Source organism: Ammodytes marinus (genome assembly GCF_949987685.1).
Source record: "Ammodytes marinus genome assembly, chromosome: 13".
NCBI lineage: Eukaryota > Metazoa > Chordata > Actinopteri > Uranoscopiformes > Ammodytidae > Ammodytes > Ammodytes marinus.
In genome coordinates this window covers 24,256,197-24,282,823 of record NC_137217.1, presented here as the reverse complement: position 1 = coordinate 24,282,823, position 26,627 = coordinate 24,256,197, and the positions used below count along the sequence as shown (strand labels likewise).

Genomic DNA, 26,627 nt, shown 5'->3' with positions numbered 1-26,627 from the left:
TATCAAAATCACATTTAGTCAAAATCAGTGAATCTCCTCACGATCCACTACGTACTGTGTGTTTGCAGGGGGCAAATCCAGTGTTAATACACAGCATCACTGACTCCACCTTTAAGTTTTTTTTTTACTTTTGTGCTGTGACAAAAGCCCATACATTGGATTACTTCGAAGGGACAAGGTTTGTAGCTTTTAACTTGAAACTTTGGTACTTGTAGTTTGATTAAAGCAATCCACGTTAGGACAAGCACTAAAAATACTCTGACTTAAATCACAGGGCACACAGGCAGGTGACCAGTGGTGCTGGCCGTCAAGGTCATTAGTCTGTGATTTGATAAACCTTACATCACTTTGTGAGACTCATGACCTGCACCGGCTTTATCTCTGTTTACGTTTTTGTATGAGAGCTGAATTCCAAGCCATACTTTTTGTACAATGTGTTGAAATGACATAGAAAATAATAGATAATAGAATAGAAATCCTATAGAAACATGATTTACGAGATAATAAAACTGAATCGGTTTAGTTTTTACATACTTCCATATTGTGTTGAAATGCAAGCTGCATTGATTATTGCGCTGTTCATAGAAAGTCATATTTGTGACAAGAAAAGCTTTTCTCTTAACAAAATATTGGAGAAGGTAATTCATCTGTTGATTGTCTTAAATGATCATCACAAAAGTAGGAAGTGGTTAGCAAACTCTGAGTAGCAAACTCAGATGTGTATATAAATATGTTTTTGAAAATCACACATGGGTATGTAGTACATTTTTTTTGCATTGAGATGCATTGAAAATCGATTTTGAATCGAATCGTTAACCTCTGAATCGGAATCGAATTGTGAGGTGCCAAGAGATTCCCACCCCTAGTGTTGAGGTTACTAAACTCATTGCTTTGAGTTTTGACAGTCTGGTCATTTGCAATCATCGTCACTGGAGTGGGTATCAGTACTAACATGAATAAGTTAAGCTTACTATTTCCACTTTCCAAATGGAATGCACCACAATGGGTCCTCCCCAGTGCTGAATGTTTTAAATGGATGAATATATTGTATGTATCACTTCAGATAACAATCACTATAGGGCCTTGATGCAAATCTGAACTTCATAAATTTGTCAACCGGCAACCGTCATAAAGCTTGCAATAGTATGATGCATTATGTCCCAATCGTTTATTATAAGAATGATGAATGGGTAACTAACACAGATGACACAAGAAGGATTTTATGTTACAGTTCAGGAGGAACTTCCTCCATTTTGAACCGCAGAGGTCCTTTTATAGAAATAAATAAATAAATAAGAGAAACATATTTAACTAACAGCATATGTCTTCAGGATAACCTTAACACAGATGAGTAAATGAAAAAAAAACCTGCACTATTTGGGAGCGCTTGCAAAACACCCACACGGCCAAACGACACAGACATTCAGTAATCAGTCGCTGTTCTACTTTGCCATGGGAAATGGGGTGAAAAATATCACTAGTAAAATTATATTTATTGTTGACGAATTCAAATTTTTGGAATCCACAAAATCACACTTAATATTTTTCTTAGGAGGGCTCACACTCTCATTAAGGAAAGTACTTGTCTTGAACATTAACTGCCTGAAATGATGCCAGTATCTGGACAAGGTTTCTTATACAATACCTCAAGAAACAGTATTTTGGCATTATTGTGCCCTAGTTTTGCTGCACATGGCAAATGCTCACACCTGTGGACACATCAGATGACAAAGTAAGGCATGAGAGCATTTTCTCACATGGGTGCAACAGCTCTTGATCACAGTCACTACTCTCACAGGTCTGGCCAAATAGGCCAGCATGTTGTTGCTCCAGATCCCCAAGTATCCACTGTGCCCCACACTTCACAAAGGGATAACTCTGAAGGTCAATACAAGTCAAACTAATTATTGATGTAGACATAAGTGAATGAGTCATTCTCTGTATAAATAATACTGTTAATCATGGAGATTCCTGTTTAGGCCAATTTTGCTAAACTGGAGAGGTTGTTTCCGCTGGAAAAAATAACCTTGAGAAAAAAAGATATCTTGAGGTGTGTAATCTCCTTGAAATCAGTAAGAACAAGAGACATTTGTCAATATATTTGTATATATATGTAAGGATGTATAATTCGATAATTAGTTTTTTAGAACCTTTGTTTATTGATGTATGTGGTATACGAACCATATAAACACATGCACAGCAGAGGGAAGTGGTGGGGAAATTAAATGTGCAATTGAGGAGAACAACCGCTTCCAAATACATATTTAAAAAATATAATTGAAATTTGTGTGGGATAATACAGTATGTATCAGTGCAAGCCATGTTTGAATCAACCCATAGATGCACAGATGGTTTCATTTTGGTCGAGGACTCTCTTCCAGCCTGCACGATTCCTTTGGCCTTGTGAGTGAGATAGTCAGGAAGTACATTTTATTTGACGCAATATGTGCCTGACCTGTGTGCCAGGTAGCTAATGGGGGTCATCAGTGAGCAAGTTGCTAGGGAGATAATCAAATACCCCGGAGGTACTGAGAGCTTTCAGTGTCAGTGGTATCATGCTCTTTCCTGCCTAGACAGGAATATACTTGTGTTTTCTTGTACAGTAGTATTCCATATATTGTAATACGCCCATGTAGGTATATAACTGATAATTTGAATCTTTATTCATAACCATTATGTAGTGAGGCAGCCGAAAGAGAACTGCTGCCGAAATCAGCTCATTGTCTCCGGTACTTTATTTTAAGGCAGGGATAAGCATCCGTGTGACAGGGAATGGCCGAGAGTGAGCAGGTTTTCATTCCAACAAAACGCTACACAGGGCCATTTCACTGATTAGCATGCCTTCAAGCTGACAGAAGGAACTAATTAGTGTAATCACCTGCTGTAACACGACACATGGTTTCCCATTGCTGCTTTAAAGCAAAGCAACTCTGTTTCTCCCTGAAATAGTACTAGCCAAGTTGATTACAGCGTATAATGACCTTGACCACACCGTGATAAGTGGGCCGGTGTGCATTCATGGCTTTTAGCACACTGCTGGAATCTTAACCACTGCATTTGACTTCCAGAGATGTGGTCCCACCTTCACATATCCTCATTAGGAACCCCTTTGCTGATCATTACTGCCTTAAGTGCCTTTAATTGATTGTCATCACTCTCAGATGACTTTCCCATTATTTGCTGACTAGCTGTTGCTCTTGTTAGCCTTACAATTCCCCACTCTCACACCTTTCACCCCTGTCCAGATTGCACAATGATGCATTGAAATGTCACTTACCATTCCTTGCAAATCAAAGCATCTCCTACTCTAAACTGCATGATGGTGCTAGCAGATCATTTGTTTTACTATTAAAAAATAATGTTCCCATAATGCAGCGTATGATGCCTCTGATGGTGCGTACCACTTTGAAGGTGAGTCGAATTAAATGATATAAGGGGGTTCGATTCCATCAACAGATCGTCTAGGAGTGAGTGACAGAGATGACACTAGGTGAATGTTACAGTCATAGTCTTCATCTTTCAGGTCTGTCTCTCCTCATTAGTCTCTACCTGACCACAACCATATATATTTTCCATCTGCATCATCTGTTGCTGTGGTTTCCAAACAGCTTCCTACAAACATCTGCCTAGCAGCCCCGAAATCTACATAAGGGACGTAAATCATTACATTTTTCTTCAAAAATGCAATGTCCATTTCCCTTTGCTATATCCTACAGTATGACGATATACAGTAGTATACAGTTAACAACAGCCTCTCATGTTTCACATTTGCAGGGCTCGAACTGGTAACATTAGAAACAAATCAGTTTCTCCCTAGTACAAAGTCCAAGAATATACTGTATGCAGTTAAAACAAATTCCAACCAATCTTGTTGGTGTTTTGCTACAGATACATCTTTCATGAGCAAATCATTGCCACTGATTTCCTTATATTGAATACTAACACAATGTTCAGTATATTTTAAGTAAGGGACTACATTATATAATTGTGCTTCAGGCATTCCAGAGACTTTACCATTGCCTATATTTGAGCATGAAAATCTAAGCTGCTCATCTGAGGAAATAGGAATTAGTTTCTATAAAGACGTTTCTGAATATCATGTAATATGTTTGCTGAGTTGGTCGATTGTCTGTTCCTGACACAATAAATGTGAATGTATTTATTAATTACATTTTTTTAATAATTCCTAAAGAAAATTTTCAAATCTGGCAGGGACATGTCTGTGCGAGTGTTTTGTCTGTTCACAAATCAATGACCTGACATCTAGAGCCAGCTCTTCCTTTCCTACAGCAGCAGAAATTTGGCAGCCAGTGTCTGACCTCCAGGCACGCTAACAGGCTAACGATACGCTAATGTGTCCCATTACGCCCGATATGCCAGGAGGGGATTCTTTTTGTTGAGCATCATGCTGCTGGTGGATTTCAGATCGGCACTGTATAATGATGCGCGCCTTTGTTCCTGGCTCATAAAATATACAGGGAGTAGTCCTGCTGAGAGTCATTAGGAGGGCCATTTACACTGTGCTTTTCTTATTCACATACTTTTTCTGTCGTCTTTGAAGAGTGCCACAACGCTAAGCAGAAATACGGAAAATGAACCGCGAGCAACCTCTCGGGCAGAAAGTACTTTGTGCAAAAGACTACTGAACAGATGTTCACCTCTCACCATTATTACCAAAACCAGCTTTTAGAATGTTAATGATTTAGAAACAATGAAATATAGAAATAAGTATAGGACCTACAAATGGAAAAAGAAAAAAATGTTCCGGAGTTGAAGGAGAGAAAAATATAGGTTTGGCGTGCATTTGCACAGCGTGAAACACAAATTAGCATGGGGTGATGCAAACGAGTGGAGGAAATCACAGGCCATTTTCTGCCTCCTCTCTATGGCCTTACTATTACCATTCCATCGACATATTGAATCCAAGGCTAATTTGAATTGCACCACTGTATAACCTCTTATTTATTCATTGCTTTTCTCTTCCATACATACTATTAAATCTAATAAAAAAAAAAAATCAGTGCAGCCACAAACTGTGAAAGGATCAGAGTGATTCTGTGCTTCCCAGTGCGTGCTTCCCAACGAAAAGACAAAGTGATACGAAAATCTGCCACATGGTTATTACTCTACCGTTTTCATCTGGGATCTTATTTTGCAATTATTTTTCATCATACTGATCTGCTTGGACCATAATCCTGCCATCTCCTTTGCTCTAGATGTATTTGAGTCTTGGGGAGCGTGGGTCAGTGGTTCTGAAATATGTACTTTGATAAAATGCTCTATCACAATATTCACTGTATGATTTCCTATCACCATTAACAATATATGAACAGTGATGAAATAAGTTTTCTGGAGAATTTATTTAGAGATCGCTGGAATAAATCTCTGTAATCAAAGTACTTTATTGCAAGTACCCAATAATTAATAAAAATCAGTCCTACTCACTCATTTAATTGCCCCCCAAAAAATTTATTACAATTGTCATCACCAGTTGTGATGCAATGGTGATGTAAAAATAGGTATATTTGTAGGTGTATTCATACGTTTGACTTCTGTTCAGGCCGTCAGCTACTAATTACATTGCTCACAAGACTAAATGGTACTTTGGTGAAATACTCTCCTGACCATGAATGGTTATACTTCAGTGTGTACTGTATCTTTGCATTGTGTGTTAATGCATTAAAATATAATGTAACATTAATGTATGCATACAAATCTTTACAGACATTATGCTTAGGGAATGAATTGGGAGATAATATCAAAATAAAAAGATGAAATCGCATGCTTAGATAAAATAAGCTGCCAATGAATGCCAGTGATTAAAATGTAACACCCTATTTGATGATTCATTTTGATGCCGTTGTATAGGTTAGCAGCCCTGTTCAGTCAGTGATGAGTGATACATACAGTATGTAGATAATGGATGGCTTGTCTCGTATTCATCCTTGTTTGATGTGAGAATATAGCCTGGAAAACACAAATGTCTTATCTGTGAGGATGTGTGTTTGTGTCTGTGTGTGAAATAGAAGTTGAGGGAGAAATGGGAATAGACCAGCGAGAGGGAGATGGGTAATGATCATGGTTATAACTGTGTGTAAAGTGGTGTGTAACTTTAGGACAAGTTTTACTTCACATCAACACACTCTATGATCAATGCAGATCATGAACTTGGTAAGAAACTTGCAGACTTCCTTTTTCAATTAAACACTGTCAAAGAGCATGAAAACCATGAGGTGATATTAGGGGTAATGTAATGCATACAGCTGTGTTAATTAAGGATAAACTAGGGTGAAGAGCAGTATAACTTTTCTCTTATATTTGAGCAAACTTTGCACTGATTACATTTGGAGATACTTTGACAACACCATGGCAGGAAATTAATTGAAGGTCATGTCTGAAAATGTGTGATAGGTGGAGACATGCAGGCTGAAACAGTGATTGGAATTACACTTTAATAATAAATATGTTCAAGGGATAGTGTTTACACTCTGCTGGTTATGCACAGAATGACCAAGTACTTGGCCGGTTTAAACTGAATTAGGCGGCAAGGGTTTGGTAGGGGTAGGATACTTGAAAAAATATGTTGAATCACAACAAGTTAAGAAGCAGTAGCCACATTTCTTACTTCCCGCTCTTGAACCAAATTCAGTACAGAAAAAACTAATGACTTCCATATTTTCATTATCTGAAGTGAGCTCACATATTCAGTATGCAGTATCTCAAGCCCCCCGGACAAGTTAATCACAATGCCCACATGTCAACAGTAACCCCATATTGATTCCAACAAACCTTGTTGCTCCAGAGAGTTTATTAAATTAAAATGTTGTCCGGGAAACCCTAGGTAGGGCAATACTGTATGTGCATCAACATTGACCTTTTGCATTGGAAGGGGCAAGGCAATAATCCAAACCATGACCACCGGGCAATGCTCTGCTGTTCAACATTCATGTGGCTTAACGCCTTGAGATGAGGTCATCCAAGTGGGTTCGCAAGCAGGAGGTCACTGATGGAGCCTGAAGGTTTTCTTATCTCACACACAAAAAAACACAATAGGGCCCCTTTATAGCAAGGCAGTTAACTAAGACGTGGCACAATGGTGATGCACTTCCTGTACTATGCGAGATCCACTTCCTTTCATACACATGCACACAGACACACATACACGCAAACACACACACACACACACACACACACACACACACACACAAACACACTTCGAAACAGCTGCTCTGATATCGATGTGCATAATTAACTGCTGTTTTAAACATTGCATAGCTCTATCCTATTTGGTATTTGATTTCCAGCAACAGTAAGATGCACTAGTAAAGTGATCTGAGCACATAGTACAAAGCTTATTTTCTGAAAGAAAATACGAAATGACATGTCTTCCCAGGCACAAGCATGCACCCAACTACAGCTTGTCAACAAAATGGCATGCCTTTCTTTGAACTGAGGTGAGTGTCTCTGTCTCCAACAGTGACACATTACCAGGAAGGTGTGACACTTTGTGAGGTATCACCAAGCCCTAGTAGCTACTGAAGACCTGCAAGTAGTCTCCATGCACCAGGTTTCTGGCAAAACTAGGGATGTTCATGGTTAACCATTTAACACCGTTAACCGATAACGACCCTTTTAACCGATTAAAACAATCAGTTAAATGGTTGAAAGAATAACCGTTAAACAATATAATGTAAAGAGACTTTATCAGCAGTTACAAACACCATTGACTTCAATTTTCCCCTCTTAACTTCACTTTGCCCAATACAAACAGATTTATTCTGACAATACCCTGAGATTAAACCAAAACAGGCTCTATGGCAATATTAAGTTAGAATATCCCAATGCATCATTGATGTAATATAATTATCTAATAAATAGAAAAATATTCAAACTTTACAGCCAGTTTGTGCAATAATGAAATAATGCCGCTAACTGTATCCTACTGTCTTTCTGTTGAAGACTCAGACAAAAAAACATATATAAGGAGAGCCTGTAGAAAACCAACATGCCATTTTACCCTAGTTTCAGCATTCTTCTGGGACCCTTGACAAAGCCAATATTTACTTCCAGGCTTCTCTTTTGACACACTGCAAACACCTTGCCTAATTTTTTGACTGAACAAATGTGTAATGTCACGACAAGCCACTCATGTATAACAGCACTCTACTTCTTATGCAAATGCTTGTAAGGTAGTGGATTTTCTTTTCAATACAGGTCTTCTTCCACACTGCAAAGTCAATCACCCTGTACAAGGCTGACACTGAGTCCCATTTCCTTTGAGAGCTATGACACTAATATGTATCACAGGAACAAAAAGGAAAAAGTCACGTTATATGCTCTAGTCTAGAAAACATGCATCAGGTGAATTACTGGAACTGTAATGGGTGAATAAAAAAAATATATAATTGTATAGAAGATTACGCAAAGCCAGATGATTGAGTTAAATCAAGTGCAAAAGTGAGCCATCACATACAACACTTTTACTTATGGCATAAGGGAAATAAGAGTTTAAAAAAAGCACAAACAAACACTAGTGAGTTTTCTCATCCAAAGCATGACAACAGGAAAAAGCCTATTTTGGGAGTGAAAAGTCTGGACATGAATAAGCCTTTTGTTATCATCACATTTTTGGTAAACAAATATGATAAAAGCTGGCATGAAGTTTTATGCATTGATGACATCTCACACACACTCTGGCAAGTTATTCTACAAAACCTGGAGCTTGTCTTTTACATTTGGCGTTTGACTTAGTATGTGATGTGTGCTCGTTGAATAAGGAGAATGGCTTCAAAGATTCAAAGCAGCAGAGAGGGTTTGTTTCCTGTGACTGGTCAAGTGAAAAGTAGCGGCTGAGCGAAGTGAATTGGATACTGTAGATCTGGGTGGAAAAAATCTTAAAGGAATGGGTGGACTTTGGAGGCCTGCTAGGCTAATCACCTGAGGCAAATAAAGGGACAAAGTGCCTGAAACAGGGGTCCCTGATGCACATGATGCAGAGTTAATCCATTACGCTGAGCTAACACACAGGTATCTTTATATTCCAGTCTTCTGTATCAGAACATGCAAGGACCATTCTATGTCACCCCCCCTGTGTGCTGGATAGCTTTAGAAATTGCAAGCGTTTGGTGCCCCATGTTAGGATGCTCCACAGTGTGAAGCATCTTCTATTCATGTTTTTCCATTTATAATTTATAGCCTGCCTTCCTTTTTATTGAAAAGATTCACACTATTCTTCAGCACATTTCAGGTCCCGACCCACAAGTTGTCCAGTGCAGTGTCCAAAGACATCAACACTTCAAATTAATGTCAGCCAGTTTGTATTACATATTGTTTGGACCGGCATGGACAAGTCTTAACTCTAAGGAATTTAAGTGTCACCAGAGGCTGATGCCAGGACATAAAAATAATATATACAGATTATGATTTGATGAGTTTCACACCTTGGGCAGTTCACCCCCATACACGATATGAATCAATGTGACTGCTTTAACTTTCAATCATGTCTACCAACTCAATAATTATAAAAACCATAATGGAAATTATTTTCCAATTTCCTTACAAAAAAGACAGTATGCCGATCCATTTGCTGCTAGTGGTGTTGGCACACGGAGAGACAGAGAAAGAAGCACTTTTTGACATAGATATTGTGCTGTATTTCAGCATCTGCCAATTCAATTCAACCTTACATCCATATGATTCAACATGCATTAGTGTACCAAGGTATTCTTTTGACCATAATGGGCCTTGTAATTTTCCAATTTATTGTGAATTGTGTTTTAGGGATCATTTTAGGCCTCAGATTGATGGCACATTTTTTTAATTATTGATCAAACGGATGACATTTGTGACACCTCCCTTTCATGTGGAAACATTTAACATTTAAGTGTGTACATTTTGAAAAGACAACAGCAGCCGTTGAGCGTTGCGAGATTAATTATTTTGCACGAATATGAGATGGCAACATTAAGTGGACATAAAGCAGAATGCGGGACAATTATGAAGCAGCGCGCAATCAAGGGGGTCCCTGTCAGGCTGATCGGGGTCTGATGAGCAAGTGTGTCACCCCGGAGCTCCAGGGCTCCACAGCTAATCAACCACCAAGGAGGGGCGCGACCACTCGAGCCCCTCCATCACCACGCTTGGAGGAAGGCAATCACCAGCCCATTTCCATGTGCTGTTATTCGCACCCCAACCTCTGACTCTCAAATCAAGTCACACAGGTGACCAGGGAAGCAATGGATGGAGGCGAAGGTTGCTGCCGGGTGCAATCAAAAGAAATGGGAAAAAATACACAAAAGAAAAGCAAGACATTTTGATTTGCTAGCTTTTTAATCAACCCATTTCATATAAAAGTGCCAAGAGGAACTTTTAAATATTTCTGAAACATTCAAATGTTTCCTCTGATCATCATACAGTGGAGGAAAAGTATTTGATCCCTCACTGATTTTGTGAGTTTGCCCACTTACAAAGAAATGAGTGGTCTATAATTGTAAAGCTAGGTTTATTTTAACAGCGATAGACAGAATATCAAAAAGAAAATCCAGAAAATCACATTAAAAAGAATATATAAATTATTTTGCATTTCATTGAGTGAAATAAGTATTTGATCCCCTACCAACCATAAAGAATTCTGGCTCCCACAGATTAGTCCTTGTGCTTTAAAAAAGTATTCCTAATCTCATCTAGTTTCCTGTATAAAACACACCTGTCTCAACTTGTTACCTGTATAAAATACACCTGTCCACAGAGTCAATAAATCAAACTCCAACATTCAATAATTAACATGAACTGAAGGTTCCTTGGAGCGCCTTTTTAAATAATCACAAATGATTGGAAATATAAGGGGAACAGATTGAATGAGGCTCAATTGCTTTCCAACAAGAAGCTCATAAGATCCCTGTGATTGGGTTTGTAAATTGAATTGTTAGTCTTGTAATAGAATGCGTTGAGGACAGAAGGGGTATGGGTTGAGAAAGGTGGGAGAAGGGAGTTTTCATTTTACCCTTTTAAAGGATTAACACAATGAGTTTGTGTTGGCATTGTGACATTGTCTGTCTAGTAAGAAAGAGGAAGATGAGATCCAGTGGCATGAAACCCAACTGAAAGCTTGTCTTGCCCTCTTAAAAGAACACTACGACAAAACAATTCAAGGATAGGAATAGAAGGAGTGAATACATGGGGAAGTAGGTGTCTTCTTATCAATCACCATGATATAATGTGAAACAAAAAATAATTAATAAGCAGACCAAACGCTGACAACCCAGCAGCTTGATAGTGCTTCACAGATGCAACCCAGCACTTAATTGAAGGTAATACCAGTACCTCTTCCTGTCCTCTGTTTTAAGTTTGAAAGTGGCTGGAGAGTCTCCCTACACTACTAGCCTCCAGAAAAGCACAAATGCACACAAACCAGGCTCATCCTGTTGTCTTGCACTGTCCTCAGATGCCTAGGCCACATATTGACAAAGCATATGAGGTCTCTGATCTGTCTGGGCTTGAGCTACGGCCATCATTACAGTCTGTAAATCCTGCATGGAATTCCTGCTGATCTTTGTGCTGGATTCTGTATCAAACTGAGCACAATTGCAAGTCAAAGAGTTACCATTTATTAACATGTTGATTAATTTTAGCTACAACTAATGATTATTTCATCACGATTAATGTGGCATTAATTTTCTCAATTATCCATTTGGTCTATAAAATGTCAAAATAGTGAAAAATGCCGTTACAATTTCATAAATCCCAAGCTGATACCTTAAAATAACGTATTTGATCCTATTACAGTTTTTTTCGATCACTAAACCACAGTGGGCACAACTGTAGCTCAATGTGCAAAACTCTAACTACAGTCTGCACTACCAACAGTCATTGGAGCTGAACAGTTCACTTCACCTGCAAAATAGGCTCAGTGCAGCAAACACTATGAATTGTCCTCACTGAGATAACACACACTGTCACTCAGAATATGCTCTGAGTACAAACACTAGCATCAAACCCCAATACACAAATTACAAACTTTTAATCTTTACAGTTTGAATAATTTGAGTTATTTCACACATATTACATAATATTTTCTTTGATGAAAGGGTGAAATTATTTCACATGAAATTGTTTATTTTATAACATACCAGTTTTTTTAAGGAAAACAAAAATAAATTTAAATCTGAAGTTTGCTTCAATAGATACACATTTTGTATATTTTATTGAAAACATTTCCAAATGTAGTATTTATCTGTGTAAATATTCTATAATTGTAATACAGAAATCTATCCTGTAATGTTGTCATTTACTGTAAGGAAAGAACTCTAAGCTGTTTGTTTGCTGGAAACTCCGTATTACAGATGCAACTTTAGATTTTTGCAGATTGGGTTGCACTCTCAACCCTGCCTCTCTCAATGAGAGACCATGATTCACAACAGGGTATATCAGTGTAGCCCTTACTGTATTTCATCAGACATTACAGCTCTATGTCTTCCTCCACACATCCACACTCTCACTGCCACTCTTCTCCCTCCAACAACCTGTCTTCATTGGTCCATTTCCCAAAAAATATATATTTTTGAGCTTTCCCTTTATACTGTATATGTTCACTAACAAGTCTAAAACAAGACATCTTAGTGTTTCAGTTGAAATTGCAATCTGCAGTGTTTGAAATGCGCTCATTCTGTTTTGAATGTGTGGTTTACAGTTGTGGCAGTAGTGTGTTAGTGTTTGAAAAAAAGGGCTGGAAATCCACAGTGTTGTGCAGGCTGTGGTTAAGCCATGAGATTTGAAAATTGTGTTTAATCAATGAAAAACGAGCTAGAGTTTGGTCCAAATGAACCGCTGCTGTGCATAGTGTAGTTAGAGTTGTGCACTTGTCGTTCCAGTTGTGCCCACTGTGGTTTAGCAATCGAAAAAAACTGTAACAGCTCAAAATTCCTAAAATATCGATTCACCATCAGTTAGAACTAGGGGAATGTTTATGTAAAAGCTTTAAAATGAATACAGAAGATGAATTGATTAAACCCATTGCCAATTTATTTTATGTTTGATGATCAATTACTTAATATTTTCATATCTTTATTTTTTTCTTCTATTTCATATATAAAATTACAAGATAAATGTGCATGGTATAGCAAGATAAAGTCAGTTTTAAGATGCACAGTCAATGACGTATTAACTGTCACTGTAGCAATCAACTGTTTTACTTAGTTAAAAAAAAGTATTTTCACAGATTGATCGATTCAGTGACATATCAGTTTAGCACAATTTTAAATTGTTTCATTAAGTTTATGCTGTGTATTGTAGCCTCTGTTCTCACTACAGTAGGAATGGTCCTAACCACAATTGAAGTAATTATCCCTCTGGCAGACAGGCAATCCATATGTGAACAGTACAGAGGGAGGCTGAGCAGGACATTAACTGAGCATTAATTCTGTGATGCCAGTGTGATGCCAATTATTTTAAATGTGGTCAGTGTTCGAATGGTTATAAATTTCTCCAAGTACCAATCAAACTAACAACAGCTCCTTTGTGTAAATGGAAAATATGTCCAAACGAGCAGCAATTTAGTTTGTTTAATTTAAATGAAAAGTAGAGAATAAATTGTGGGTACTGTTTTTTGTGTAGGAATTTGCAGACATGTAAGTCGGTAGGTTTAATGGCCCCATGATAGTTATAGTTGTCCTCATTTACCATCATTGAAACTGTGTTTACCCTTCCATACACATGACATTTATTATTGACCTTTAAAGACATTTAGAGTATTGACAGTTATGTGTTGCTCTCAGAATTGTTGTCGTAGATGTTTAAGTCTAGACCTATAATTACATGGAAGAGCTCTTATTCTTGTTTGGACTCACAGCAGACTTTGCTTTACATTCTTGTTTTGATAAAATAAAATAAAATACAATAGATGATGCAGGTTTAGCAAATACTCACAACCTCAGCTGCAGTATACTGATACAGGTGTTAAATATTCTGCATGTCAAAAATACTGTAGAGAGATATTTATATATGCTTTTTAATGCCCCGATGATATATGTTTAATGATGAAAATGGCAGGCAAGAAGGGCAAGCATATTTTGCTTTGTCAATGAAAATAATGTTTACTGTATAGTACACAGCAGATGTCTCATGATATTTGCATATGATTATTGCAGCATTTCTTCAGTTGATCCTTTTCATCAAACCAGATCATACTGTACTTGCTGATTGCATATTACTTGGGCCCAGCCACATTTAATGGTATTATTTGCACTTGTGGTGAAAAGCAATTAAGCTATTCATTATTTATTAGTAACACATTTTAAATAAATGGACTACAGACAGGGTCACTAGAGACCCCAAGCAAAACATACTGGAAGAAACCACCATTTAAGAAAAATAAAACATTATTTGTCTTCCTTCAAACATCACAAGATATGTAGATACAGTCATCTGAGATAAAAACAACATAGTATAATCATTTTAGGAGAGTTAAAGTTGAGGCTCAATGCAAAAAAGGAAATATTATTTTTTATGGAAATATCAGGGTTTTAGATTTTCTCTGCTTTCTGTCAACTTCACATTGAGAGAGTTCCCCTACTCTCCCTGATGATGTGTAGATACTTTAAATTAAAAACTATGGCGAAGATAAACTCAATAAATACATATATGTATTAAAAATATAGGTAGAATTGACTGGGTTCAAAATGACCCCAATAAATTTGTATTTTTAAAAAGCAGAAATTAGAAAATAATCAGAAACAATAACAATAGTCATGAAGAAATAATTGAAATGATTGAATAAAACACCTCTGGGGTCAAAATGACCCCAGTTGGTAGGATGAAGGTTAATGCATGTAGAAACAAAACACTAAATCACATTGTTAAGACTTACCATTGTATAAATAAACAATCTAATTCATGGTTAAAGACATTAAAATGACAAGTTGTGAGCTATTACATTTCTAAGAAAAATACACTTTTAAAACCAATTCAACTAAGTGTTAAGGTGGGTGCAGTGACATTGTAAAAAATCACAACACACAAGACTGATCACTGAAAGAGGGAGGAAAACCACTTGAGGCTGACAGTGAAGAAGCAGAAGCACTTGAGACTGGTAAACACGATTTAGGAACAAAACAATCAGAAGCCTAATTTTTCATTAACTTTCTGTGATAGAAAATTGATTTGACAGAAAAAAAAAGAAAAGGAAAAAAAAGGCTGCTCAGATGATAGTCTAATCACACGCTATAATCTTCATCGATCACATTATAGTTTGCCAACTACGGTACTTGAGCCTTGGTTACTATGACAGCCATCTCTAATACTCCAACCTCATCTAAAAGGACGAAAACCTGCAGGACAGTTAGTAACTACCCTCGTCAGCTTTACATTAAATGCCTTTAATTCATACCAGCATCACCAATAGCTTCATTAGAATGTACTTCCAGCCTCATACTATCTACGGTCTGCCCTCTTCTTTCCCTCCTTGTCAATGATAATCTTGTTCCATATATCTATAGCTGGTCACATGCAGACAAGCTGTTTGCAGATGAGTCACAGGGGAGTGTTTTGCGGTTAACCACACTGCTCTCCGGGAGCAACCTGGACAGTAGATCGGCAGCCAGTAAAACATTTACTGACACAGGAGACCATCCCAGATTGTCTTGCCTGCACACAGCGCGATTGCCGACTGGAATCTTCTGGTTGTTGGCTGTGTTAACTAAATTGACTTTGGCTTCCAACCTCCTGGCTATCCATCAGTGGAGGGACGAGCACAGGGGCTAGAGAGGTAACCCCCAAGACTTATGCACTTCCCGCGGTTGTCCTCACATTTCTTACTGATGGGATGAGAAGGAAGGGGGTGGGGGTATTTGTGTGGCAGAATGTGGAGGGAAATATCTCCGTTTCCCCCCTGATATTTTTGGTGATAGCTGTTCGATGTTGTGATTTTGTCCCTGAAGGCGCTTTGTCTTATCTGTTCCTTCTCTCCCTTTCCGGGGGGAAAATACAGGGTGACTCTTTTCTAGCATACTCTCTCACAGTTGATTAGTAACTCCTGCTCTACCCCTACGCTCCAGGGATTCTACGCCAGTTCCCCTTATACATTCCCTTGTCATGCACATACTCACACTTCCTTTCTTTCTTTTTCTCTCTCACTCTCTCTCTCTCTCTCCAAAGCATGCGCTCATGCACACACATCTCCCTACAGCAATTTGAGGGAATCACACAACCAAGACCTGACATTTATAACAATGAGAGCTTGATTAAAAGGGCAGAATGAAACAGTGTCAACCTCCATTCATTGTCCATAGACCAAGTTAAATAGGATTTAAACCTGTGCTTTAAAGCTGATACCACCACTGTCAATCCCTGATTCCTTTAAAGCGGTGAGAAGAAAAGGTCCTGTTATTGTAATGAATGCCCGTAATAACATGTAACTGAGGTGTCGGAGGTGACCAGGTTTACACAGAGCGTCTGGGAATAGATAAGAAATAAGCTAACACAGGGAGGGATGGCAAAGCATAAACTCCTCTACTGAATGCCAGGTTCGAAAGGCACAGAAATGAAGCTTAGTTTTATCTGGCTTGAGGCAACACACAAAAGGCGCCAGCATTGCATCGAGGCGGGTTTTAAAATTGGGATCAAAAGGTTTGAGCCAATTAACAAGCTAAATAAAAATCCCCTAGCCTAAGTAACCACGCTCGCCTAGTCTTTCTCCCTTTAGCTGCAGAGCTTTGTGCGACTATGGTGTGTGTGCGCGTGCAGTTTGCCAACATAAACAATGTTCCTGTAAAAAGTGAATACAAAGGGGGCGCCTTTAGCTCAGTTGGTAAGGCGTCCCCCTCCCGGGCCGGGCCCAGCAGCAGACCCGGGTTCGATTCCCACCCGCGGTCGTTCTCTGCATGTCACTCTCCTCTCTGCCCCATTTCACCTCTGTCTCTCTGCACTATCAATAAAGCATAAAAATGCCCAAAAAATATCTTTAAAATAGTGAATACAAATTGCACCTCCTCCCCCCATGCTGCAATGTGAAATAATAATCACAAAATTACATCCAACAAGATCATTCTAATTATCCACTTTATATTGCTAGCGTGACCCTGAGAGCGATATGCCCCATTATCAAGCTCTCTTCTCAAAGAGTTTTGATGTTATGGGATTTTTTTCCAGCAGTGCCTTGAGGAGAGCTGAGATGGGAGAGTCAAATGCAAAGGACAAGGGCACATAATAAAGATAAATGGCTTGAGCTTGAAATGTGATGCATTGCCTTGGTACAGAAACATTCACAGGGAAATAGCCAACATTGACATGCCATGAATTTCAAAAGTCTGTCAAATCCAACATGCCGCTATAATGACATTGAGTCCCTGAGGGGCCTGCAAGGGGGGCTCAGGCAGATTGTGGACCAAATCAATCAAGCTGTGGTTTCTGATGGACGTTTGTACGTTAAAGTTGTGTGAGGATGTTTAAAGTCCGGTTTTCGCCGAAATTCCAAAACATTCAAGTGTTTCAGGTCTTAAGATCTCCTGTCTCTTTTAGAATTTATTTTGGGACTTTTATTTTGGTCTTTTAATCTCTCGATGGCCTTTACCTGTCACCTACAAATGACAACCAATGAAATGCCTGCAAAATAATATCTACCATAAAGTTTCTACCATCAAGTGGTTTCTTCACTTTCTTGAATGAAAAAGTATAACCACAAGGAACTAAGCACCTTATTTATTTCAATAGGCGTAAGAAGCATCTGCTTGCAACAGACCTTTCACTGTGAGGACTCACTTTGTAGTATGATATGAAAACACCATCTGGTGTGTTAGCAGCGGCTAGGCTAAGCTAGTTGGGACTAGATAGGGCCCTGCTGTGTCACAGGATTATCGTACTGGTTGGTAGATCCGCTCTATTAGCCCCTAGTGCCTTGGATTATTGGATGATCATTATTATGTGTGACTGAACAAGGAGCTAAGTACCTGCACTTCTTTGACGCAGTTAAATCTTGTTAGTGTTCGTGATCAGACACTTTACGAGCACATTTCCCAGCATTATTGCACCTGGTCTCAGACATAAAAACACTATTTATTAAATACACTTTGACTCAAACAGTCCATTTAATACATGGTGACTGGCTTTTGCTGACTTGACTCAAAAACAGGCTCTGCGGTTCAGAAAAAGACAGACTATAGCGCGCCCAGAGCACATTTGTTTGTGGAAGTAGAATATTCCTTTCTGATGTGTCTAAACAGGATCACAGGCGAGTACGGAAGAAAGCGCGTTCATAGAACGAGGCCTCTGCTCAACAAAACGAACATCTGCCGTTTCTCATCAGCGAGATTGAAGCTAATGACGTGCCGCGAGTGTGCCGACAGAGAGAATGGAATTGGATTGCGCACAAGAGGCCCAGTGAGACCTGACATATGTTTTCGAAAATGTTGTTGATGGAATATGATTTAATATAGTGTGTGTCCGAGTGTTTGTGTGTGGTGTGTGGAAGCTAAAACACAGATGCCTGAGTGTAGCACAGCAGAAAATAGGCCTGAGTTATTTATTTTACAGTTCATTTATCGGTCCATGTTTATACAAGTGGATGAAGAGGAGTGTGTTAGCGCAGGTATAACAACTGCTGTATTCCTCCCCCTTCAAACTCTGCTTTTCTCTAACACATAATGGAATTACACATCAAAGACGCTTCTTCCTGTATCCAATTCATCTGTGACCTCTACCAGCCTTTGTTCATATTCACCACGACAACTCCCCGGCCCCACGCCTCCACCAGCAGGCTGCTTCCTCTCTCTGTCTGGGGAGAGATTAAATTTAGATGAAAATGAAATATTCATTTGCACTCGGCAACTGATGGCCATCTTAATTTGATACAACTTTTAATGCAACATCTCCTGGTTGTTCCTGTTGGTCGCCAAACACCGTCCTCTTCACTCTCTTTGCCAGGCTTTACCATCCTCCTGTGGGTAATCCTCAATACAGAAAATCTGATTTTAGGGTCTGACTTTGTTTAAAAGCAGAATTGCATAGTACCATTACAGCTTTTTTGCAGTCTCTTGAAATATGTCTGAGTCATTTAAGATGAGACATTTGCACGAACCCCGGCGAGGAGGCTCTTTGGAAGCATGCGAGTGCAGAATGCACTCTCCGGCTCGCTAGAAGAGCTAATCACATGAAAACTTCTCAGTCACTCTGGGCTGCTGGTGAAGGGATAAAGGAAAACCCTCTGAAGTGGCTCTGTGTTTACAGACCTCAACCAAAGTGGTGACCACAAACTCGATTTTATCCCACTGGGGCTTATGAGTGGTCAGACTGCATACAGCTTCAAGTGCTGTGAGTTCAGGCTCTTTCAAACATAATAATTAAAGTCACAGTCACGGCTGAGGACGTAAAATGTAAAATGCTTGTGACCAGGTGTTCTACATGTACAGGCTGAGCAGGGAGCTAAGGAAATGAAATCAGCAAGAAATCATGAGGGAGATTGATTAACTGGCACTGATTAAGTGCTTTAAGTATTAGGTAGGTAAAGTAATTGATTATTCAATAAATCCCTGTCAGGCAGTGAATAACCTCACTGCGATGGATAAGAGACAACAAATGATGAATTATTTTCATCAATCCAAACAATGAAAAAGACAACGTACAATAATCTGCCATTACTGTCTGCATTAACAATAAATGATGACATATACACGAACAATATGAATAGGTTTTCATCTGATTAAATGAACAAATTGGGCAATCCCTATTTATAGTAAAATAAAGCAATGCATCTAAAGACATTAATGAAAATTGCAGATGGAATGCTGCTCACTGGGGGTACAGAAGAAAGAGCAACAATGAAATATGCAGTATACTATGTAGTATGCTCTAAAATGCTTCCTATTTCCATGTTGGCAAACATACGAAATAATCTACAGACGGACGCATGGTATCTTCCGAGAGAAAAATCACAGCGACATCCTCCGGCATATTTGTCTTTATTATAACGACACTATCAGATTGAATGGTTCCTAGACGAGATGAGAAGTTGCAAAACATGTTAGGGGGGAAAAAACTGATTAGGAAAGCACAGCGTGTAAAAGGACAAATACAGGAGGAGTAGTCTTTTATTCCCTTCAACAAATATAAGCTGCAGAATGAGACGGAGCGACCATCTGGCCTCAATTTAGAGCAATGCACTGCAAAAGCACTAAAATCAATGGCAACAACTCTACCTTGGATACCCACCATTACCCAGATGGTATACTTGAAGAAACACACAGGCCACCTAACCGAAAGCAGACACAGCACAGACAGAGAGCGCCGCGCTCAAATACCAACGCCCACCTCGGGTGATTTTCACTGGTCTGTTTGTGTTGGTAACCAGTGCTGAGGAAAGACGTTGGCCACCGTACACCGACTATAAGAGAGCCCTCTGTTGGTTTTTGCAGGATGTCACCGACACAGCGCACACACTTGCACACCAAGTACCACATCACAAAAACATGGGGGAAGAAATGTCGACAACACACACCCACTCAAAAAAGTGCTCATCCCTAAAAGAATCACCAGACTGTGAATACTAACGCCCTCTCACAGAGAATGTGTCTCTGCATCTGCAATAATGCATATACACAGATTACATGTTTTAGGCACACTAAGGCTTTTCTGCTATTAAAGGCGATGCACTGATATTTTGTGAGTTAAATAATATGGCATATTATTACATATATTACATATTTCACAAAGGGCTCTGTTTTAAGTGGAAAACTGAATGTATACACACATGGCCGTGGTACACAAACACTCAGCTTCAAAAGATAGGATCAAGGCATAGGCCTTTTGAATTATTGTGTTTCTTTTCTTTTGACATTGAAGCAAATTCAGCAGCCATCTCTTACATGTCCCTCTTCCCAGCTTGTCAAAATACAATCTCAGGAACACACACACAAAAAAAAGGAAAAAAAAAAATTCTCCCACACTACAAGCTGATAGAATCTATAAAAAGCAATTGTGCAACTGTGGCAAATTTCAAGGTAAATTTGTCTCAGCACTTTGACATTTTTACAAAACAAAGCCTGTCAAGTCTATTTCAGGTCTTCATTTGAGCTGCTGCCACAGTAAAAAAAAGAAAAAAAAAAAAAAAAAGAGACCAAACGATATTAATTCAGATCAGTAAGAAGATTTATGCTGTGTCTGAGACATCACCAAAGTCCACACACAGCAATGTCAGCAAAGTCATGGCTCTTAAGAGAGCAGCAGTCAATCACAGGGACATCCTGGGCCTGTCGGATAATGCTCAGCCCTGAACATTATTCTGCTGTCTTAGACTTTATTTTTTAGTGTTTCTGTTAGATCTTGTAAAATGTGTATTAAATACACAGGCGGTTTGGTAGCAATCACTTAGGTTATAGAGCTATATAATCTATCTTTACCTTATTCTTTTAAAGTCGGGTAACTTTAATTTAAATGAATGTTGCTTTTCACCACAATATAGCGCTTGACAGGAATTGTGTTTTAGAAAATCTGTTGACATTGGTGATTTTAAGATATGTCACACACACACACACACATCCAGTGCTGGAATGTAGAAAATGCAATTCTGACACATTCACCCATCAGTTATAGCTCCAAGACAAATAGCTCCATGCCATTAAGAAGCTCTCACTCGCTGTACTCTGGCTGTTGTAGTGGTATGTTAATGTGGGGCCATTGCCATTTTGAGTAATTGTCTTGCATGGCACTCCGCCAAATGTCAAAAACGATTTGCCTCATGACAAAAACCGTATTGATCTTCAGTCTGTCCCAGTTTCTTGGCGGTGAAAAATGTTTCATCGCATCCCAAGCCTCCGAATGACAATTCTCCCAATGTTACTCAGTGAGTGATTAGAAAAAGACAATGCCATCACAAACCGTGCTTTTCCTTTTTGTGTTTCACAAATGTGAAGGATCAGGAAGAACGACTCAGGGTTTAACTGTGCAGGGCAACTTTAAACAGATGAAAACTATTATTGAATATTTTGTTTTGTTTGCAGTGAAAAGATGGGATAATATAATATATTATATGTATTCATCTCCCTTGGATAGTAGTGAAACGTTGTTTTAAACTTTCTGATGGTGAATTTTCCTCATTTAAAACTGTATAGATTGTTCTCAAAGGCTAAAGCTTACGTCCAGAACCAGAAGGCATGGCAATGAGCCTTAATTTAGCTGGTGACTCAACATGCTGGCTGCAGAGAATGGAACTGATAAAGCAGAGTGCAAAGAGGTCACACTAACCCACACTATTTAATTGCATGGTCTCTGAGTGGAAAAAAAGGCATCCTTAATTTTAGGCAACCGTCTGCAATAATGCCCCCAATTGCTTGTTGATTGCCGGTTGCCCTTCGTTACAAAAAGAAAAACACAAATCAGTCGAGCGGGTAAATAAAAGGACTGCTACTCGTGTACTCCAAAAACTAACCGCTGCTGCTGTGAACGCACGGATGTAGACTCGCACTGAAACGAGCTGAATAACTTTCAAGGTTATAGTAAAAACGTGTGTGTTTGAATGTAAAGGCGGACAACTTACCTATACGAATAACATGAGGCATCCCGTAACAGTACTGAATCCAAAAGAGACATACAATCAGCGATGTCCAGTATTCCCAAATCGCACTCCGGGGAGACAGCCAAGTGTTTCGCATGGTTGTAAAGTCGCGGGATCCACTTTTTAAAATTCCAAAGACGGCTCAAAATTGCTCATCAGAACTGAATTCAACGGAGCATATATGGAATTTGGGGTCTGCGACAATTTTGCGCTCATTGTACTTGGTGCAACATTCTCTGAGGATTTTTTTCTTTCTTTTTTTTTTTACTCGGCGAGCGTTGCGATAAGGATGAAGCCCCACAGTCAAGTAGCCTACACAGGCGGATCAGTGATACACCTGCGAACACAGGCTGTTACAATTAGCCTGCAGGAGTGTCTGTATCCCCTCCTACCGATGCTATCTGTCTACTGGCAAGTGCCACGGCAACAGCCGAGCCTGACTCCCGTACTGCTGTGGAAGAGGAGAGCTGCGCCTGCGGAACTTTGGGTCGCCTCGAACGATTCTGTCGTCCGAAAGACAAAGAGAGAAAACCCTTCACACGATGGGTGCTGAGCTATTGCAACGCACTTCAGACATTCAGAAAAATGTTTGTTGCAGTCCAATTACTCCAGTCCCTGAAAACTGTTCGGATGACACAGAGGTACTTTGTGAAGGTGGAAAAGCTGCTCCGCGACGCTCCTCTCCAGTTGCGCACGGTGAGATCACAAGGCTGGTTAAAGAAGAGCGTCCAAATCTGTTCAAAAAGGTTCTTTGTTACACAGTGTGCATTTTAAAAAAAACCTTCTAGTTTGAGCTGGACGGGAAGGTAGTGCAGAGAGCGGTGCATCTGCGTGCGTCTGAAGAACCTCCTTCCACGGTGCCACTAGAGGCACGCGTCGTTACGCATACTTGTCAACTATGTCCAAGAAGTGTTTTATGGAGGTGAGAGGGATCCGAATAACGCCCGGGTCTCTACTTTTCCACTTGTTGTATGCACACTATTATGTGACCGCCAATTTCTGAATGAGATTCAGGATTGTGTGTTTTGTTTTCCCAGGAATGTAAGAGTTGCAGATTTTTTATTTGTATTTACGGCACTGAGATGGAAATTGCTCAAGAAAAAAGAAGAAGATTGAAAACCAGCGGCTGTCTACAGTATTTTAAATAGGATGAATTTTATGCATGAGGGAAATAAGTGTCAGTTGCGGATCGGGCCATTGACAAAGCAGGTTTTCTTATCGCTTTATTTGAGACATTCTCTCTGTATCAATGAGAACATTAAACCAGTGCAACTGCTTGGGGCCTATCTGGCTTTACATTTTTCATTCCTTGCAAAGAGCCGTCAAATACCAGCTGCAGGTTACATACAGTCTCAAAGGGAAAGTGTCTCACCACTGCAACGGAGGAGCGAAAGCTGGTATTATCAAAGTATAGAATCACCTGTTTATGGTACAGATTGCAGTGAGTGTATTTTGAATTTAGCCTAAAACATATTAGTTAAACTTCTAGCATCATCAAAAGGCTGAAATTAACTTTGAAAGATGAAAGCTGCAGCCTCTGGGAATTCATTTGTTACTCTTTAAAGATCCAAAATGTTAAATAATATCTAGATAGATAGATAGATAGATAGATAGATAGATAGATAGATAGATAGATAGATAGATAGATAGATAGATAGATAGATAGATAGATAGATAGATAGATAGAAAATATGAACCATTTGACACCAAAATAATGATAATATAATTTTTCAATTTTATATTCATAATAAGCCAACTTTTTTTTTTTTTACATTAATGATTTGCAGATTCTAAGCATATTTTGAAAAATGCACTGCTACATTTCTTTTTGCTTAATAGAACGCTGTTGATGAGATAGTGCTGCGGCTCATTGGTTTTATTTTTCTGTACGGAATGGGGGAGAGGAATAAACTGTGCATCAGGGGGCATGCAAGCTAGAACAAGCCAGACCGACTGCCACTGCATATTCATGTCTCCCAGAGCAGATTTATCGCCTCTTGGCACAATGTAAGGACTATCAACGTGAGTTATGTGGCCCGGCTCTCGCATTATCGAGATTCATTGACTTGCTGCTCTTTCAAATACTAAATGTACACAGCTCTCGCAAACACGACATTCTGGGTCTATGGGTGCCCTCTATAGAGAGATGGCGGTCTGTGCTCTCAATCACCTGGGCTGATAACTGGAGGGAGTGGGGCCCTGCATCAGGGGAGAGCCCCTCTCTGACACAAAGAGAGGAAGTGCAAAGATGTAGCATCTCGATTTACTTTCTAAATGTAGGTTGTGAAATGTATCTTCATGCAGTGCACGACCCCTTTTACCTGAATACAGCATGAATGCTCACTTTGGCAAAATAGACTTCTTGTGATAAAAAAAATTCAGTATTTAGCTAAAGGCTGTAAAATGCTCTTTACACAATATCTGATATAGCCATGGAAAAGTTTAATAATGACACTGAAGGTCTGTTATAACAATACCAAACCCCTGTTTAAATATCTCAGTGCAGTCTCAACTCCGAGTCAATTAAAAACTAATTTAAGTTGAGACGTTTTAAGAAGGCTTCAGAACCATATACAACAGCACAGTCAGCTCTATTCTTTTCCTTGTGAAATGATTGCTGTTGCATTTTCAAACTGGCCTGCGATCAATGCCCTCGTCTGGCAAGTTGGTCACAGCTAATGGCTCCAGAAGCATCAAGTCCCCATTGTGAATCTGGAGACATTGACAAGAGGTGTACTTAGTTGACTGGATTGATCAACACATTTTGTTTATTTTTTGAAGATTGTGAGAGAGGAGAAAGAGGACAATCAATTTCCACATGGTGCCTTTCACTGCTTTCTTAGACACCTATGATTGGCTGGAGAAGATGTACAATCCGAGATGGAAGATTGTTCATAATTATTTGGAAAAATTGCTGCACTTCGATTGAGTCTTAAAAATGAATCATGTGAAACATTTTCACCATTGATTTTGCCTTTCTTTTCAAGAGAAACATAAAGAACTCCGCCACAAGACTGAACATAATGCTGAAGATCGAACATCTCCTCTCAACAATGGGTCAATAGAAACTCATCTCTAAGTCTAAATGTGTGGTTATAATTGAGAAGCCTTTTTCACATCTTTTTTGATGGGATTCACTTTTTTTGGATGGCAAAGCTTTTGCTTTGTAAAAAGAAAATATGATCGTTTCATCAAAAGGCCACAGAGTCAACTTTTCAAACTGTGAGGGTGTCATATTGATCTCTTGGAAGAAAAGAGTGACAATTCCGAAATAGGTTTAAAAGCATAGAAGCTTGATATTTGGGAATAAATATTCCATATTTGGGTATTCATTGTGAGTGGAATAAAGTACACCTTAGATGTCTGTTTTATATGTGTTTCTTTTGTTGGGGCCCTGTGTCTTCATATAATTAAAACAAAACACTTTGTTGTAACCTACCTGCTGTCTGCTGCCAGACAGAGCCCAGAAGAGCATATACCTCATGAAACTACCTGCAATAACATAGCGTCGCTGTTGCAATGGCGCAATTGCAATGACAGAGTCCTGGGTAAGCCCATTAGATCAGGTCTACGATGGCCATGCAGCTTTTAGTAGGCAGACTGATAATTAAATGTCGATTTACCCTGTTCAACTGTACTGGGGCAATATAGCTGCTTTGCTGACAGATTGAACACTTGCTACAGCCTCACGCTCTTATGATTCAAGGCAAGGTGCCATGTGCAGACAAGGTTATGAGAAATTGTCCCAATTCTGGCGCTGATTGCAACGTTTACTGGGTCTCTATACTGCTCTGGCTCAGAGTTAGAGACTGCTCAAGATGTATGTGCTGCTGCTGACGTATGTGATGGCGGTGTGTTGGGTAGAGGGTAGACAATCACAACCCTGATCAGTCATCCAGACAGTCTGTGAGATGGGAAATGACTGCTAGCGGGCTTCAGCCACTGGTTATAGATGAGAAAGGCACAGAGTAATAATAGATTCCTGACCAACCCGATTTATCAATTGAGTTATTAGCGTTATCAACCTTATCATTCTATCCTATCATCCATCTTCAATAACTACTAAAAAAACAGCCTACAATTGTGAAGC

General features: G+C 39.2%; 1 protein-coding gene across 1 annotated transcript in view; it reads right to left on the bottom strand.

Moving 5' to 3' along the window:
• grik3 (glutamate ionotropic receptor kainate type subunit 3) overlaps positions 1–22,634 on the bottom strand; it is a gene marked incomplete at both ends in the record, with an annotated part of 95,546 nt that extends 72,912 nt beyond the window's left edge. Inside the window, one exon of the mRNA XM_080040141.1 lies at positions 22,520–22,634. Coding sequence (XP_079896267.1) covers positions 22,520–22,634 — 115 coding nt within the window. The remainder of the gene's footprint in view (positions 1–22,519) is intronic.
• Positions 22,635–26,627: the final 3,993 nt, after the last annotated feature.